Below are 18,450 nucleotides of genomic sequence, written 5' to 3'. Positions count from 1 at the left end.
AGAGCAAGGAGGAGTGATACCACTGTGAAAAGCTTTCCAGCTTTTTGAATGGTGTAAAAAAGGGGGGTTTTGGGTCACGAAAACTGGGAAACGGACGAAGTAGGAGCATATGCTCCTGGACGTATACAAAACATAGACCCAGGTCCATGGACCTTCCCGGTGGTCTATGAGCCACCTCGTGGACCGGACAATGAAAGCTTATATACCACCCCTAATTTATGAATTCAAAGCAATTTCACTTGTCAGTGCAGATGTATTCAAAACTAAAACTTTGGTTACATAAAAGCAAATGGAATTTTCCCATCCCACAGTAACAATAACGGTACCTTCAGTTGCATGCCAAGTTTTGGTGCTCTACTCACATTTCGCTCGACATTACCTTTACAAATTTTTTCAAATTATTTCGACGCAGGGGGAACTGGGCCAAATGTCAAATCAAATCAAACCAACTGAAGACATCATCAGCCTTTATTGACAAAATCGCAGCCGCCGTTTTTCAAGTTTTGCTGAATACAGTCCGTTTTAATCTTCTCCAATTTTTCCGGCCAACCCACGCCACTGAGTTCTCAGCTTTTCTGTGTTTCTTTTAAGTTATGTTTATTAGTGAAATGGACTCACAACTCTGGTATGTGCACTTTGCTCATCCCCAGACTGAGGTAACCACAAGCCTAGAAGTGGACAGCTGTTTCGTCCTCTTTAATTTGGGACTCGTCAGCACTGCGTAAGGCATGGTGGAAAGTTCTCATTTCTCCCATCTCAAGGAATCCAACATTTGTGGTACACAAGGTGGATCTCTGGAGACGAGCGCACCGGTAGTCTCGGCTTGTGGTTACCTCAGTCTGGAGATGAGCAAAGTGCACATACCTGAGTGTAGTGGGGCATGAGTCCATTTCACTATTAAACATAATTCTATTATGTGGCTCAGGAATACAAGTGCTCACTTTTTCTTTAAAGTTCTTGTACATTTTTCACTGGGAGAGCCGTTATTTTAATATCTCAGTTAACTCTATGACCAGTTGGCCAGTGCTGAAATTGGCAAGAAATGCGTTACCTAGTCCCTTTATAATTAAGGTGCCTCAGAACCCTTCCGGATATTTTCTAACTTCCCAAAAAGCAAGGACAGTCAAAAACTGTCCTCGCGCATTTTGCCTCAGTTATATACAGAAATACTCGAACCAAGCCAGGAAGCCCTCTGGGCTCATACTTGAGTTTGGGAAGTTACCATATTATGGAACACCCCTCCCTCCCGACCCAGCAGTTCGTCATACGTGCCCAGCTCAGCCACCTGGCCTTCCTTTAGCACTAGAATCAAATCACAGTGTCTGACAGTGTTCAGGCGATGAGCAATGGTGATGACAGTAGATTGTTTTAATTTCTCGTTCACAATGTTCCAGATGATTCTTTCGGTGTTTGGATCCACATGGGCCGTGGGCTCATCTAAGACGACGATGGTATTTTGCTGTAACAAAGTACGCGCTAAACACAGCAACTGCCGTTCGCCAACACTTAAGTTTCCACCTCTCTCTGACATCTCGTAGTCAAGTTTTCCCTCAACACTTTCAACCAGACTTTTAAGTTGTACGTCTTCGACCGCACTCCAAAGTTCACTATCGGTGAAGTTTTTGAATGGATCAAGATTCTTTCTAATCGATCCTCTGAATAGTACAGGGGTTTGATTAAGAACTGAAATGCATCTGCGGGCTTCTTGAAGCTGAACACTTTTAGTGCTTACGTCATCGATTAGGATCTCGCCTTCGGCTTCGGGCATGCGCAAAAGCGCCGCTACAATGGACGACTTTCCATCTCCTGTCCGACCAACAATTCCTATCCTTTCTTTTCCTTGAATTTCAAAGCTCAAGTTTTTCAGCACTTGTGGTCCACCTGAATAATATCGTAATACCACGTTCTTGAATCTGATGTGACCATCGCGTGGCCAGTTTTTCATTTGCGGTGCTGTAATTGTGTATCCAGGTTCTGTGTCGAGGCTCGTGTACGTCACGACGCGCTCTACTGACGTCATCAAGCTCTCAACCTTTGTAAACGCCCGCACTGCTAATTGAGAAAGGTTTGTTGTCTTCATGACGTACACAAGGGCGAGTCCTGCCAAAGCTGCAAAGAAAAAGAGCAATTATGCACTGAATCAAGTGTTTTTTTTCTACGGAACGTTTTGTTGTTCGTTCAATTTTTAATCCTTGTATATGTTCTCTCCAGCGTATCGTCCCTTTTCCTGTTTGGCGAAATAAAGGTCTTGTGGCAAGTGCGTCGTACATGATATGTACGCTTGAGAACATAACAGCAGGCGAACATCCTGGACGTATTCCGTGGTTGGACAACAATATCCATTACGAAACAATGAGAGATTTCACAGGACTATACAGGGCCGTAATAAGCAAGAGGCAAGACGAGGCGCTTGCCTCGTCTAGATTTTAACTCAGAGATCTAGATTTCAAAATTATTCTTTCCAACCCCGCTAACGGCTCTTGCCTTCGACACTCACAACTTTTGCCTCGTCTATGTCATGCTATTCTGGCTACGGCCCTGACTATAGGAACGATAGTGGAAAACAATATGCCTTTCCGATCCTAGGATGTGGACAGGAGTTGACAACAATACATATATGTCCCTCTCTCGAACAACTTCCAGTCTCAGCTGATTGGTTTATATCTGGCTAGTTTTTGTATAAAAACGTCCAGTAGTACATTTGGGCTGAGGCTAAACGTTCTTAGTAGAAACTCAGCTGTGTTCTATTGGAAATCCGCGAATCTGATTGGTTCTCCCACTGTTTTCTATTTTAACAATACATGTATAGTGTTTCTGTCGAGGAACTATCGGCTGATAGTTGCCCCGCGGAAATTTGATGTTCTTAAAACAGATATTAGCCCGAGAAGCGAAGCTTCGAGGGCAAATATGCTAGTTTTAAGAACATCAAATTTCCAAGGGGCAACTATCAGACCGATAGTTCCGAGACAGAAACACTCTATTGTCTTTATTGTTCACCACTAAATTTTCTTCCGCGCGCACATACAAAAACAAGCATCGTGAATTATTTTTACTTTTGAGGATAAAAAACTCAATTGAAAGCCGAAATTTAACAAACGAAACAAAACCAGACGAGAAACCCACTAAATGCAGTGAATTTGGTTGTTTTTTTTTTGTCTGCAGGCAGTTTGTTTACAAAAAAACAGTCACGGGCGGGCAAATACTATACCGTCCACAGTTCTCTATTTTTTTTTGTATTTTTATCCCTTCCTTCAACGCATGCTTTGCGTTAAAAAAATAGAGTGGCTGAGAACAGTCTAACAAAATACCACGGCGAGACCAAAACGAGCCTAATAAATCATGCCGCCGAAGCGTACCAAAAAGGTATGATAATGACCAAGTTGTTCAAAAGGGTGGATAACGCTATCCACCAGACAAATCACTCTCCAGTGGATAGCGTTGTTTATTTTGTCAGCACTTATTCACTGGATAGCGATTTATCCGGTAGATAGAGTTATCCACTCCTCAACAACTGTGCCTAGGTATTTACCTTACCCAAATACGCCTAAAAATCGGGCGATATCAGGACAGTGACTCGATATCGCAGAAAATTAGAACTTTAGACAACGGTGATGCAGCAATTGCAAGTCACTCCGAAAAACGTATAAATTAGAAACGTTCACGTCACCGTCAGCTGATGACAACGTTTTCTAGGATGCGTTTGATTAAAGGTTGATTCATTTGCATTTTCATATATATGACCAATGGGTAAAAAATAAACTTCTTACCCAAATATCATCCTTGAGTATATTGTTAGTCCGTTCTAACATTTTGTCCTTTCTCTCCTCTCTTTTATCCTTAACGTTCGTGTACAAGGCCGTAGCCAGAAAAAAATATGACTGAGGCAGATCAGGCAATGTCCATGATTGAATTAGCTTGCTAGGTATTTACTTTCCTCATTAAAAAGACAACAACAACAACAAAAACGAAAAAAAATGACTGAGGCAAGTTTCTCGGTTTGCCTAAAAGCGGCTACGGCCCTGGCGTAGAAAAAGTTCTTATAAAAATAGTTAAGTTAAACTCGTCACCAGGTGAAATTTTCCGACTGAACAAAAACAAATTGAGAGCTTCTTTTTCATTACTGTCCTCCCCAGTCTTAGCCGTTCGTGCATCTTTACTATTTTCCTGACATTTTTGGGATGTTGCAATGTGACCTTGATCAGTTATTTGATCTTGATTGATTGTTCGTCAAAAAGTGACCGCAGTTAACCAATGTTAGCTGGGCTTGGTTGCAACTTACCTGCACTCTGAGAGAGAAAAATGGAAGCGAACGCTACTACAGCAATAAAAAGCAAACTCAGGAAGTCAATTCTAACTCCAAACCATCGACCATTCGCTGCTACCAAAGAAAATACACGGTTATGTAGATCTTGATGTCTGTGAAAATAATGTAAAATACACTCAGTCTCATTATAACGAAGTCGAACATAACGATTATTCAGAAACAAAGTTTAGTTGAGCTTCGACGAAGGGCTTACGCTCGAAACGTAACCTTTTCCAAATTCAACTAGAAAATGATAATCAACTAAGTACTGTAATCACTTGCCAGTGCCAAACAAACTACTTTCTTTTATACTTTAAACTACTGACTTTCTTTTATGGCTTTATTCTCTACTTTTTTATATAAGCTTATTTTAATCGTGCATATCGATCGTATCACGTTTTCTCTATTTTAATATTAACTCTTTATCATATTAGCATTACCACACTGACCTACTATTGGTAATCGCGCAATCTGATTGGCTACACAGTTGCCTACTATTGATCCGTAGAAGGCTCTCGGAGCGCGCGCTTAGTCTTCGCTGAATTTTATCAATCAAAACATTCAATAAATCAACTCTAGCTATATTTTGTGTTTAATAGATCGGTCAGTGGGTTATGCTAACACAAATAGACGGCTCGCTCTCGGTTTCTACCGGCTTTTGATAGTTGGCTCGGGGCCTCGCCCCTCGCCAACTATCAGCCGGTAGAAACCTCGAGCTTGCCGTCTAATTGTTAAGTATATATCAAACCAGTGAATAGTGCTGTTCACGCGCACTTATTGGCTCCTCAAACTCCGAATATTTAACAATTATTCGCCGAAGGCGAAGTGATTATTGTTGAATAATCCCCGAGACGAAGTCGAGGGGATTATTCAAAAATAATCACTGAGCCTGAGGCAAATAATTGTTTTAGTATAATTTTTAGAGGTGATCATCAAGAACTTAAAAAAATAACGATAGCAAACAAGGAAACAGCAAACACAAGTGTTCGCTTGCATACGTTGCAAACCAGTTTAAATCATCGATTGCAATCAGAATTTATTTAGTTAAAGCAATAAAACGGAACAAAACAAACACAATGAGAAAGATAGATGTCCGTTACCTTTGTATGATTGTGGATGACTTCTGAGCGAATGTGCGAATCCTCTAAAAATGAGTAGCTCCGGTGAGAAGAGAGCTAAATAAGGTTTGCTCAATCGATCTGACTGAGTTTCTCATAGATCGCCAAAACCGCCGTGTTTACGATCATTTCTTGAGAACCATCTCTTGAAAATGTTTTATGTCCAAACGTTTTGGTAGTTAATTTGAAAAATTCCCAATGTTTAAAATATCCAGGACTTGGACTGGTTTCTTTCAAATCAAAGGAGTTTTTCATTCAGCAAAAGCGGCCATGTTTACTTCCCTGGATGTCCCAAGTAACCAAGCCTTCAAAGCTATAATCACCTAGCACGGGTTGATTATATCCTCATAAGCCGAGCTCCTCGACCAATCAGAATGCTTTAATTCTTATAATCACCTCTGAAATTATACTAATCTTTGCTATTCACCTACGGGAAAAACAAAACGGCTTCCCGCTTCGCCTAGGTGTCAAAAGGTCAATTTTCCATAAAGGAGGTGGCTGGACCTCTATCCTTCGTTGGATATGGGTAAAGCAGTGTTGATAAGAAGCTTTTCTAATATTATCACTCACAAAATTTCTAAAAAGTGCGGTAAAATTGTTTTGTTTACTATTGCGAAAAAGTATAATTTTTTTGAAAAGCTTTGACTGCTAGCTGTCTCTTTTAAGGTCTTTTAAGTCAGTCGAGCGGTCGAAAAAAGCGAAAACAAGCCAATCTTGCGATGCGACGATCAGGCGAGCGAAACGAAAAAGTAAAGGGACTGCACTCTCTTCTTTAACAGACGCGTTCAGACACGAAAAGATGCCAAAAGAGTATCGAGAACCTGTGGACAGGCTTACCCAAGTTCCAACAGGCATCTCTTTCAAAATGAGGCTTGATTTACTGAGGTAAAAGTTGCCGATGTAATAAGCTCTGTATTACCCCAGCGTCTGCTACAAACAAAAATTTTTGAAACAAGCTGAACGTAGAAATAGATTTTTTTAAACTAATGGTCATTTGGTTTCATGAAAAAGTGCTCACCTGTAAAACTGGTCAATAAACTGTTCCTCAGCTTTTCTAGTGCGAATTGTGTCCAAGCCATCCATGGTCTCTGAAAAGTGCGAGAAGACTGGAGTACGGCAAATTGATTCTAACCTCTTTAACTCGCGCGATGTCTTCAGGTAATAACGCGTTAAAAACACAAAAGCTAAAAAGACGGGCAATGAAATGATACTTAACCAGAAATTAGTTATGGACGGCACCAACGCTGCTGCGCCAACAAAGAGAAGGTACTGGATAGCTGAGAGAAAGGTCTTGGGTAATATTTCATCAATGCATCCAATGTCTTTCGAAAATCTGTTTAGTATTCGTCCGGCAGGATTCGTGTCAAAAAATAAAACGGGTGCTTTAAGTAAACAATTCACCATTTTATCATGGAGTCGTTCAGATGATCTGAGGGAGGAGTGGAAGAAAAGATAGGCTCGGACTGCAACTACAACGACTGCCGCAAAGACGAGACCGCCATACACACTCAGGGGTGTCACGTCGTATTGGTATTCCCAAGGCATCGTGGTCAGGTGAGTAAGCCAGAAGTCTGAAGACACCATAAAAACTGTGGAGAAGAGAACAGATAAATAGTGGATATTCAAAACATACGAAATCATTTTGGACAACAAGGATAAGATATTCGTGATTGGATTCTCGTTGTCCACGTATGTACGTGAATCTTCAAGAAAGCGAATGTTCAAACCTGGTTAAGTGCAAAGTTTAAAACAGGCCTAATGTGATTATATTGGTTGTGGGACAGAAAGCTCAGGACACTGCCTTCCTCCTTGGCTAAGTTTGAGGATTTTCGTTTTTTTTCTGATCCGAAACGCCAGCCTTTACAGATAGCCGCTCTTGAGCTGAAATCTGATTGGTCTTTAGGAGATAAATAATAATATCTTACTAACTGAGCGCGAGGGCCGTACTGGGGAGTATTAGCGGCCCGAGGTCGTGGGGGTACGGACCGAGCATAGGTACAAAAACGACAATTCCCGTACGGCTCGAACAAGCTATGTTGGTAAGTAGTTTGTTATATGGCAGGCACTAGTGCCATGCTCGTTTATTTTTCTGTTAAAAAAGCACTTCCGGTCACTTGCATTGAAAGGGCTTCCTCCGTAACGCCGCCTTATGATGACGCGAGCAACTCAGAAAGAACAAGCTACCGCGAGTTTAAAAACAAATTTATTGATCGTGACGAAGAAGACGAATATTCACCAAGCGGATTTTATTATTCTAAAGATCGGGAAACGTCTGTTTCCTTTGACGTACTTGTGAACAAGTCACTGGCACCTTGCAACTAGTACTCTTCTTGATTTTTAAACTCATTATCGTTGAGTATGCTGAATGGATATTTCTTCTCAGGTATCGCTGTATGCTGCGCTGAAAACTGGAAATTGCTGCTGGCTCGCACTCTTCTCCATTTTTTGCTGTGTGTATTTATAAAAAATTCGCTGCGTGAAAAATTTGGACGGAAGGTTGGTCAAGCTCGGAAGCAGGTATGCTTTCAATTCTTTCATTTGTCATACCTTTACCTTGAGTTCACGTACCTTCCATGTAGCGGAGAAGAGCTTTCATATCAGTATCCGTCTTCTTATTTGTGTTTGTACTTTACTGTTCGTTTATAAAATCGTCTATGGCCTCCTGGCTTTCTGTGATGCCTGTTTCAGTTTCCACATCAGAAGTTTCCCCATCTTTAAGACAATTCGGTAAAAATCCGCTTGATGAATATTCGTTTTCTTCGTCCATGTTGTACATAAGCTCTGAAACATATCAATCTGTTTGGTAGTTTCTTTGCGAAGAATGAGAGTATGTACACGTTTTGTTTTCGCAGGTTTAGTTGCAAATTTTTAAATTTGCCGGCTTTCGAAAAAAAAAATACACGACGTAGACCATTTTCATGGAAACGGTCCGTATGGCAAAATCCAGACCAAGAAAGAACCAATCAGAACGCTCGGATTTACCTAAGGCTGGCTTTGCCATATAATAATCTGTATTATTCTTCATTCAAAATATTTCTCCGTTTCTGATTGGCTTTCAATCCCCCGGTTAATTCCAGCCAACCGGCTAGTGCCGACCAAATTTGGAAGAAAATTCATATTATGCGACAATTGACGTCATCAACTGTCGTATAATACAAAAAACATGGACAGCTGACGTCACGCGGCAACGGCTCTGATGAGGGGATACCGCACGGCTAGAAAGCACGAAAATGGCCGCAAGATTAGAGCATAACGAAGAGGAAAAAATTAAAGTTATCAGAAGACAAGGATAGTCAAAACACGGAAAAATCAACAAATGGGAGTCAATCGATTTTTAAAGCGTTTCTTCAAGAGGAAAAATCCCTGATCCAGCCACAGCGGAGGACTTGTAGCTGTTTTACGAAATTCTTCGTCGAAGTGAGCAAGAACGATGGAAACCCGTACTCGAAAACATCTTTTTGTGCCATCAAATTTGGCTTCAATAGACACTTCAAGCAAGTGCTAAATATCTCGTAGAGGAGTGATCCGCCTCAGCCTTCGACTTCGGAGGATTACACCCTCCTCAATCTGCATAATTCTTCATAGTCATACTCAGCCTCATCCAATAATTGCTAACTAATCAAATGAAAGGTATGGATTCAGCTGAAAATGGCTGTGGAGAACACGAAACACACCCCCTTAAATCGCTAGAAAATAAATAACACCAAGTATACTAGGATAAGAAAACATATTTAACCTTGACTGCAGTTAAACGCATGACCAACCGAACCAACCGTTGCTCTATAGACGGAGCCTGGAATGCTGACGTGTGAAAAAAATAATTAAATACATATTTACCTTGAGTTCCAAGAAAAAAAACGATCATTGCAACTATTGCCACTGCGTGTATGCCAGCTCTGAAATAATCCCAATACAGCTTGGACGAGATTGTTCCTATGCCACGGTCTTCCTCAGAAAGATCTAAACACTCGCCCAAGTTATCATCACCAGTTTCAAGGCACAGCTGGACAGATTCCTGTTGATCCTGTTTCCTATACCTCGTGCGATCCTCGATGTCAGTATCGGCTGCATCTAAAACAGTGCTCAAGACATTGCCTTCCCTTAGCTCGTAGAAACTGCCTTTCCCCAACACAGAGCCTTTATACAATACCACAACTTGGTCAGCGGCCTTCATGTGGCTTTCGGTGTAGGTAACCATGACTCTTATCTTGTTTTGCAGCAGCCGGCGAATACAGTGATTGAATATGTGTTCGGCGATTTTCAAATCCACAGCACTTAACGGATCATCCAATAAATACACGTCTGCATCAGCGTAGACTGCGCGTGCCAGGCTTACACGAGCCCGCTGACCTCCGCTTAAGACAGCACCACGTTCTCCGACAAAAGTTAGATCACCATTTGAAAATCTTTCCATGTCTTCCTTTAGCGCGCATGTCTGGATTACGTTTAAATATTTGCCTTTGTCGTATGACTTACCGAATAAAATGTTATCTCGAAGAGTTGCAGAGAAAATCCAGGCGGTTTGAGGAAAATAGGCTATATTTTCAGGGCAGATTATTGCTCCAGTAGTGAGAGCAACTTCGCCTGCAATAGAAGCTAGAAGCGTTGATTTTCCACTGCCAACATGACCTGTGATGACGGTAAGAGTGTTCTCTTTTACTTGCAAACTGACTTTTTCAAGAAGATATTTTTCATATGAATTACCTGCCTTACACGCCAAATCCGACACCGATAGCATCCCTGTGAGTTCTTCAGAGCTCTCCTTGGCTGGAACATCGAAATGGCCATCGCTCTGCTTTATACGTAGTTCCGTTCTTTGATCCTTTGGAGGAATAGCAGGAAGTGACGTGTTAGTAGAAACCGTTGAGTAACTAATGATACTTTTGTCTGTAAGAAAATTTCCGTTAAAGCACCCTTGCAATTTATCATTGCAGCACAAATTCTCTGTTAGCAAGAAGTTTTCTATTCTTTCCAGTGACACAAAAGACTCGTATACTGATAGCATGGCATTTGTGATGTAGACATGAAGCCCAATCTGCAGAACATGAAGAAAGGAGAGTAACATAAAGGCGCTGGCAGGTGTCAGTTGTTGGCCAGTAAGCACGAGACACAGAACGGATAAAAATGTAGCTATGGGTGTTACGGAAAATTGGAGACTCTCGATCGTTGACAAGAAGGCGCTCTTTTGAAGGATGATGCGGACCTCTTTCCTGAAATTAAAAAAAATGGTACATATATTCATATGTTTTTGGTTCGGTTTTTTCTATTTAACTATCCATTAAACAAAAGTACCGAAGATCGTTTGTCGCCGAACTTTTGCTCGTTTCAGATTGCTTTTGCTCCATAAATAAGATTTACATGAAAAGATGTACATTTTAAGGGACTTGAATTGTCGATCCGGAGTCCAGGGCGCTAGCGTACCTTTTGATCAAGCTTTGCTGATCTTGAAAAGGCCATTTGGGCTCAACAATTCGGGCATTCTTATTCTACCTTAAGTTGGCCTCTAGAAAACACGGATATATATTTCTCTGCTGTATGTTTTTATTTATCACCTGCGTACATCCTTGATCTTGTCTCCATAGTACAGCTCCAGCGCATGCGTTTTAAGGACACGGATCCCATGCACAAGCTCGTCCAACAATGACATGCGCATGTCCGTCACGTCAGCGGTCCGCTGACGTAATCCAGCGGAGAGGGAAGATACCAAAACTATGTAAGGAACAGTGAGCAGCTGAAATAACACGCCAAGGAGAGCTTGCCAACCAATCAAATAAATCAATAAACAGATCACAGCAGGGACTTCAATGATCGATAAAGTTGATGCAAGTAACCAGTTTGGGACTTCCTCGAGTCTTTGTACATCATTGGATATTAAGTCGATGATTCGTCCTGTGGTGATCTGACGTAAGTTCAGTTGGCTAAGTAAAGGAATCTGTGAAATAAGATAGAGGAAAGAGTGGTTGATTTTGGTGAGGATTATTTATGGAACATAAACGGCAGGCGGAATGTGGGATAGTACATTGCCCTCGTAGCCCGTTCTAGGGTTTTTGGCAAGATAGCACGGCTGTCCAAAGGTGTCAAAAAACAGAAAACGGGGTTCGAGAAAACTGGATCAAGTCCTCAGAGTAAATGCAGAGCGGATCACTTTTGGTGACCAAAAATTCCCTTCTGCAGAGAAGACATTAACATCGTTTGTTTGTTATAGTTGTTATAAATCTTCAAATTGTTGCAATATAATTTTGTGCATGGTCGCAACTTTGATTATTCGGTTTGCCCTGCAGCTGTACATTGAATATTTTCAAACAACCTCTTTAGATTATTATATCACCTACTTTGAGATAAATAATGCCCCTTAAGGCGCTGATCAGCCTCATACCAAGCAGTTCACATTTATAAGAGACTGTATGCGTACAGATTCCGGGCAGGAAACTTAAAACCAACAATGTGGCATAAGTGTATGCGAGTTTACGATTCAGTTCTCCTGATGTCAACAAATCAATGATAATTCCAAGCAATAGGGGTTGAATAACACGGCAGGTAGATTCCACTAAAAAACCGCACCAATTGACAATATGTTCTTGCCAGTAGATGTTCTTTAAGACACATTTCCAAAGTTTAGGTTGCCTTCCCTCCGTTTTGTTGCATTCCTGCACATGGTTATTCCATGTTTTCCAAAGCCGTTCAGTCAGGTCTCGTGTCTTGTCTTTGTGGTGAAGAGGCAAGAAGTCAGATTGTTCCAAGGGCCGCTCGCTTCCAGTTTTGAAAAGACCATTCATCCACCAAAATGTGAGAATGGAGAGAAAGTTTGCAGTTGTCGCTGGGTGACAATTCTTTTTCTCGTCATCATCATGTCCGTCTTCATCACTCACCAGCTTTTCGTAACTTTTGCGTGACATTGCGCTCTAAAATTAAATCATAAAATACAGATAAAGCTGATAAGCATGTTATGTTATTGAGGTAGGGTGAATACTAAATTATGCGAAAAGTATATGTATTGAAATATATAGGTCATTCATAACTTGCAGAAAAATTCGGACGATTTTAATTTCTGACATTATAAGTGTCAGCAAAAAAAATAAAACCAGTCAGAAATTTTAAATGTCCAAAATTTTAAGCGTCCGTATTTTTTACAGTACAGTATAAAACTTTTAGTTCGTACTTTTTTGGGCGGCGCGATGACATTGGACAATGTACATGATAGAACTAGAACTCGGATTAGGCTTTGTTCTTTCTTTTTATCACTAGAAAGGAACTGTTGTTTTTCCAGTGATTTTTATAATGCAGATACAAATGCCGATTCACGCCCACTGGCTTGTTGGTTTGTACGATTATAGTTAGTAGAGGAGACCTACTAACTATGATACGACTGCCTCCAAAACAATCCTGATGTGAAAAGGAAGGGTCAAATGAAACGGTTTTCATACGACAGAACTTAATGGAGGCTGTCACTAAGAAATAAGAACCAGAAGATTCTTTTGAAGATCTTGTCGCAGACCATTAAGCCACCTTAGACACCTTGTGCTCCAAAGCTTTTGATCAATTTCTTTTATGGAGGAAGCTCTAGTTGAGACACTGCTTGAGATAACGGCTCGATATATATTTTTTAATTTTCTCGACGGTAGATCTGTTAAACCTTGAGAATGCAGTAAAACTATCATTTTCACAGATGTTGTTTCAGTCAAATTCGTGTTTTGTAGGCGTAAATTTACTTTAGCTATGTCTAAGCAAAATGTCCGAAATGAGATAAAAAGTAATCCGAAAATTAAACGTAATGTATGGGAGGCGCGATGGCCTAGTGGCTAGTGCGCTGGACGACGGGTCGCGGTCGAGCGGTCCTGGTTCGAGCCTTGGCCAGGGCACTGCGTTGTGTTCTTGGGTAACACACTTTTCTCTCACAAGGCCTCTCTCCACCCAGGCGAATAAATGGGTACCGGCGAATTTACTGCTAGGGGTAACCCTGCGATAGACTAGCATCCCATCCAGGGGGAGTAGAAATACTCCTATTAGCTTCATGTGACGGAAACCGTGTTAAGCTCCGGCCTGATTGGCCACTAGGTTCGATTACAGACTTAACTTACCTTAATTTATTGATTGGTTTATCAGTATGAATGATAAACAACTTAATTTGAGTGTCAAAGGTAATAAGGTTTGGTGAAACTAATTAGGGCACTAATTAAAATAATGCTAGTTTAAGTCTTCTAATTTACAAACTGACTATAACTTTACAAATTAATTGAACTTAGTTAAACTACGATCGAATTGACAAACTGGCTAAAATATTCATGTAATTATGGTTTAAACCTCAGACATGCAACAAGGGGGGGGGGATGCCATCCCCTTAAGGTTTTTCACAATTTTGGAAAGGGGATTTATTCTGATACTGAAGCTTTCAGCAGCTGCTAATTTATCCCTTGCAGAAATTTTCGTATGTCTCCTATGTGTCTATGTGTTTTGACTTCGCCATGGCAACGTCATAGTTACAAGCAGGTCTTGGCAAAAATCGTCATTTTTGACATATTTCTTTATTTTTTCCAATATTTAAGTGTTACAGTGTATGTACTGTATATTTTATAAATTAATCTTTCTGGATACCAGTGTTTGTCTTAGAACATTTGATATGAGGAGCACTGTTGCGGTTGATTGTTCTGTTGTTCTCTCGAAGGAGAGGGAAAGGAAAAAAAAAAAAAAAAAAAACAAAAGCAAGACACACAAATCACTTCGGCACCTCAAAGTCTAAAATCGGCGTTTCAATTTTTCTTGTGTTAAATGTATTTTGTCGAATTGATATTAAAAAAGTTAAAAGTAAAGAACACAAAATGTAAACAGAAAACAAACTAAAAAGTTTACAATCTGAATCATTCTCGCTAATACCGTATGAGGTCAATCAGGCAGGGAAGATTCAGAAATATGAAATATGGATTTTTCAATAATCTCATGACGAAATTTCGTATACCTGCTGATTTAGATTTGTAGCGGTTTCGCTGTTTCTTTATTCCTATCTACCATTTGTGACTCGAGGAAGCTCTCGTCTCACTAAATAATGGGAGATTTACAATCTTTACAATCTTAACAGAGACATGTAAATTCTGACTCGCTTGTTTTCCAACCGCACCATTGAGGCGTGACTCGATCCTCACGCTATTTGTATATGTGAGTAAAATTCGCAAACTTTGCAAACACCGTAACCGTATTGAAAGGATAATAAAGGAAACTATGTATGTGTTAAAGCTGAACTCAGGATTGCATCACAGTGATGTTTGAGAGGTATAATGTAGAAGTTTTAATAATGATAACATAAACAATAGGACCTTGATAAAATATTCATATTAACAGTATCTCACGTAGCCACTAACCAAAATTGAAAACTACATCTGGAAAAGTTAAAGTCACCATTCATAAAAGTATTCACGGTATTTAGGGGCTCACTAATGTAAAGGACTGGGAAATTTCGATATTTTAGAAAATGGTCGCTTGTGAGAAAAAACACACAGAGAGATTCATGACTGTACTCGTGACAGTGAGGGTGAAGATCTCTCATTTATTTGACAGACAAATCTGTCCATTTAATGCGGCACACTGAGTGGCCCACACCAAATTTGATAACTTCTGGAGAACAGCATATTCAGGTTCATTGTAAAAGGGGAACTGAAGCAAATACTACGCCAATTTTGGCACATAAATAGGGCTATGAGTAGGAATCATGCAGTGAGGAATTATCTCCGTATAATTTTCACATGACTCATTGAGCAGCAACACATTTTGTAACTTACCTTCAAACACAGGATTGAGCCTCTTGTATGTGTTTATATGTCATTTTAAACGTGACACCCGAAAGCAAAACATCCCGTTCTAGTCAATGAACATCCGATAAAATTTCTTCCCAATCTAATACTGGGTAATTTTGTATGCATACTTTTAAGTCTCTATCTATGCATGGCTGCTGTTCGTGAATAAGGACGTTGCATATAAGAAATTATGCAAAATTATGTACTGTTTTCATTCCGTTAAAAGAATGATTTTTTAGGCTTTTAAATTGTTTCGAATTGAGAAATTATTAAAAAATTTGCACGATTTCTTGTAATTTTGTTCCGTAATCGGGGAACATGCGTTTTCAAGGTAAATTCAAGCTTGCACTAGCTTCTACATGATTTCACCCCTCAGGCTGGACTGAATCATCGATCAAATTCAACGCGTGAACGCCGCTTTTGTGGAAGCAGAAATCATAATAACAAGTACAATAGTTGAAAGGTTCTTGACAGGCCTACACAGACTTCCCTTTAAGGTTTTCCGATTGTGGCACATTAAGTTTGCCTTTATGGTTTGGCTCTAGCGAGCATGTCTTTGAGCGATTTCCCTCTTTTATTAAGCAATAGACCGCGCTTTCTAGGACTTTACTGGCGTAATAAAACCACGGGATTTTGGGAGAACACGAGAAAAGCTTGTAAATCACGAGCCGTCAGGCGAGTGATTTACAAGCATTCGAGTGTTCTCCCAACATCCCAAGTGGTTTTATTACGCCAGTAAAGCCATAGAAAGTGTGGTTAATTGTTTTTTTTTTTTATGAAATTACTATCAAAAACGTTCGTCAAAGAAATAGGAAACTATTATATTTTTAATTTTAACATGTGATGTTAAATTTTACAAGAGGAAACTTAAATATCTAAGGCGTGTAGATGTTACGTAATAAAGTATAGAAATATTGGACCTTTAATTAATAAGAACCTATCCTAGACCTTCTAATTAATAAGAACCTTACAGATCTTTATTACAAGGACAGTACACGTCGTTTTCTAGTTTTACCCCTTGGCGTCTTAAAACTGCATCGGTTAAAGCATTGTATTCTAGAGCTTACAAAATTTGTAGCAATTGTCAACTTTTTCAGGGCCAAGTTAAACGTATTAATAAGTTTTTGTCATGGAATAATTTTCCAAAGAGAGTTCGTCGTTCCATTCTCAACCGTCTTAGGAAAAACACCAACAATGTCAAACGAACCGACAAACTTGTGGAAGACAATGGTGCCAAAACATTCTGGCTCAAATTACCTTACAGTGGTAAAAAGGGTGAAGGGTTAGTTAAAAAATGTGTCAAGAAACGTAATAGATTACTTGGTAAAAAGGTTAAGTTTATAATACGTTATGATACCACCAAAATTTCGCATTTCTGTTCCAACAAGGACCCAGTTCCTATATTGCAGAAATCTAGCGTTATTTACAAACTTTCTTGTCCTGGTTGTTCTCAACAATATATAGGTAAAACAGATCGCTCTTTGTCCTTTAGGTTAAATGAGCACGCCACAAGGCCTGAACAACCCATGTATCACCATCTGGCAGCTTTCATGGATTACCTGATTGTTTTAATGACCATCTAACGCCCTGCGTTAGATTTAAAGATCATATTTATAACGCAGTTTACAACAACTTCGAGGTAATTGACTATAATTACAATTGATCACAATTAGCGTTCCTGGAAGCCTTTCATATCAAGAACCTTAAGCCTATTAAAAAACTTATTAATACGTTTAACTTGGCCCTGAAAAAGTTGACAATTGCTACAAATTTTGTAAGCTCTAGAATACAATGCTTTAACCGATGCAGTTTTAAGACGCCAAGGGGTAAAACTAGAAAACGACGTGTACTGTCCTTGTAATAAAGATCTGTAAGGTTCTTATTAATTAGAAGGTCTAGGATAGGTTCTTATTAATTAAAGGTCCAATATTTCTATACTTTATTACGTAACATCTACACGCCTTAGATATTTAAGTTTCCTCTTGTAAAATTTAACATCACATGTCTATGACTCTGTCATAGAGCCGAAATATTGTATTAAATCAAATTTTTCTTGTATGAACCAAAACTTGGTTTTTACAATGATTAAGCTTCTCGGCCTTGCCTTCTTTATGTTATGTTATATTCTAAACTGTCAGATGGCTCCGGATAATGTAATTCCCGAGGGGAACAGTTTGGCGAAAAAACAGTGCACCTGTTTATTTAAAGTTGGTTTCTCGCAAGCAATCAAGAGGCCTTTCATTATTTTGCGTCGAAAAGTTGTTTCCGTGAACGCGATGTTTCATGTGTATTTGTGATCTGGATTTTTTGCGAGGTGGCGGGCTGGCTCCGAGTTATAGGGGTGTCGAATGGTAAATGCGAGACTTTGCGAGACGGCGAGACTGATACCTTTTCTGTAAGCCCGAGACGTTTTTAGCCTCGCAAAAGAAATCGAGACTCCGAGAAGGCTTCAAAGAAAACTTCGAGACGACGAGACTCCTGAAATTTGGCTAAAATTTTGCGAGACACGCATTTTTTGAAGGACCATCCACCACCCCTAGTTATGGGTCTTATTCTCGTGCTCTGCTTTCCGCACTGTGAAATTACGTTTTGTTTCGCCGATGTAAGTTTCGCCACAATTTTACACGGCACGATAGATAACATTTGATTTGTGGCCGTTTTTGTCTTTGAGGTTAAATAAATTTGTGATCTTTTGGGTTTGCCAGAGAATAATAAACATGAAGCGCCAATCCGTGAAAATGTTCAGTTTGTTTATGAACCGTTTACTGAGCTTCTCGTTGTCGTGGGAGTAGGGTAACTTGATAAATATTTTCTTTCTCTACTCAAACATGTAATCTGGTATTAACATTTCCTCCTTTTCCGTTTGGTTGCGAAAACTGTTGACTGTGGCTTGAATGAAACGCTTAGGATATCCTGCTTTGAGGTAGATTTTTCGATAATTTCTTTAATATCGGACTCAAGATCGGTTGATATCCGCTTGGCTCTGTGCAGGGCCCCCATGATGCTGTTTCTTTTCCAATTTGTTGGGACTTGGGAAGTCCAGTGAGTTGGAAATTTGCCTGGTTTACGATATGCGTGGCGGTGAAATGTTTGGTCTTTTCATCGGATGACGCGGTAAACCAATCACCGCCGCTAAAAGAATAAAACACAGGTTCAGCTCCATACACAAAATTCACCGAACGAAGCGACATAAACGTTTAAAAGTTCTCTTAAAGCTATAAAAGTCATTAAACAAAAGAAAAAG

General features: G+C 39.9%; 1 protein-coding gene across 1 annotated transcript; it reads right to left on the bottom strand.

The window, feature by feature from the left end:
- Nucleotides 1-305: 305 nt before the first annotated feature.
- LOC144643903 (ATP-binding cassette sub-family C member 4-like) lies at nt 306-15,332 on the bottom strand. Its single transcript, XM_078503292.1, has 7 exons — nt 15,192-15,332; nt 11,754-12,323; nt 10,974-11,353; nt 9,259-10,631; nt 6,440-7,010; nt 4,280-4,416; nt 306-2,109 (listed from the first exon to the last, which is right to left on the bottom strand). Exons 2-7 carry the CDS (start codon nt 12,315-12,317, stop codon nt 1,199-1,201), a joined length of 3,936 nt encoding a protein of 1,311 aa, XP_078359418.1. The 5' UTR covers nt 12,318-12,323; nt 15,192-15,332; the 3' UTR covers nt 306-1,198.
- Between the last annotated feature and the right edge of the window lie 3,118 nt (nt 15,333-18,450).

The sequence above is a fragment of the Oculina patagonica genome, chromosome 2, assembly GCF_052425735.1.
Source record: "Oculina patagonica isolate OP01 chromosome 2, crgOcupat, whole genome shotgun sequence".
NCBI classification, from domain to species: domain Eukaryota; kingdom Metazoa; phylum Cnidaria; class Anthozoa; order Scleractinia; family Oculinidae; genus Oculina; species Oculina patagonica.
This window is presented reverse-complemented; position numbering and strand designations above follow the sequence as displayed.

Excerpts from the sequence above, each read along its gene's own strand:
- LOC144643903 (XM_078503292.1), bottom strand. The coding sequence starts at position 12,317 with ATGTCACGCAAAAGTTACGAAAAGCTGGTGAGTGATGAAGACGGACAT. Across the intron at positions 11,354-11,753 it reads GGGGCATTATTTATCTCAAA|ATTCCTTTACTTAGCCAACT; the intron begins GTAGGTGATATA and ends CTTATTTCACAG. Across the intron at positions 2,110-4,279 it reads TTTTCTCTCTCAGAGTGCAG|CTTTGGCAGGACTCGCCCTT; the intron begins GTAAGTTGCAAC and ends TTTTCTTTGCAG.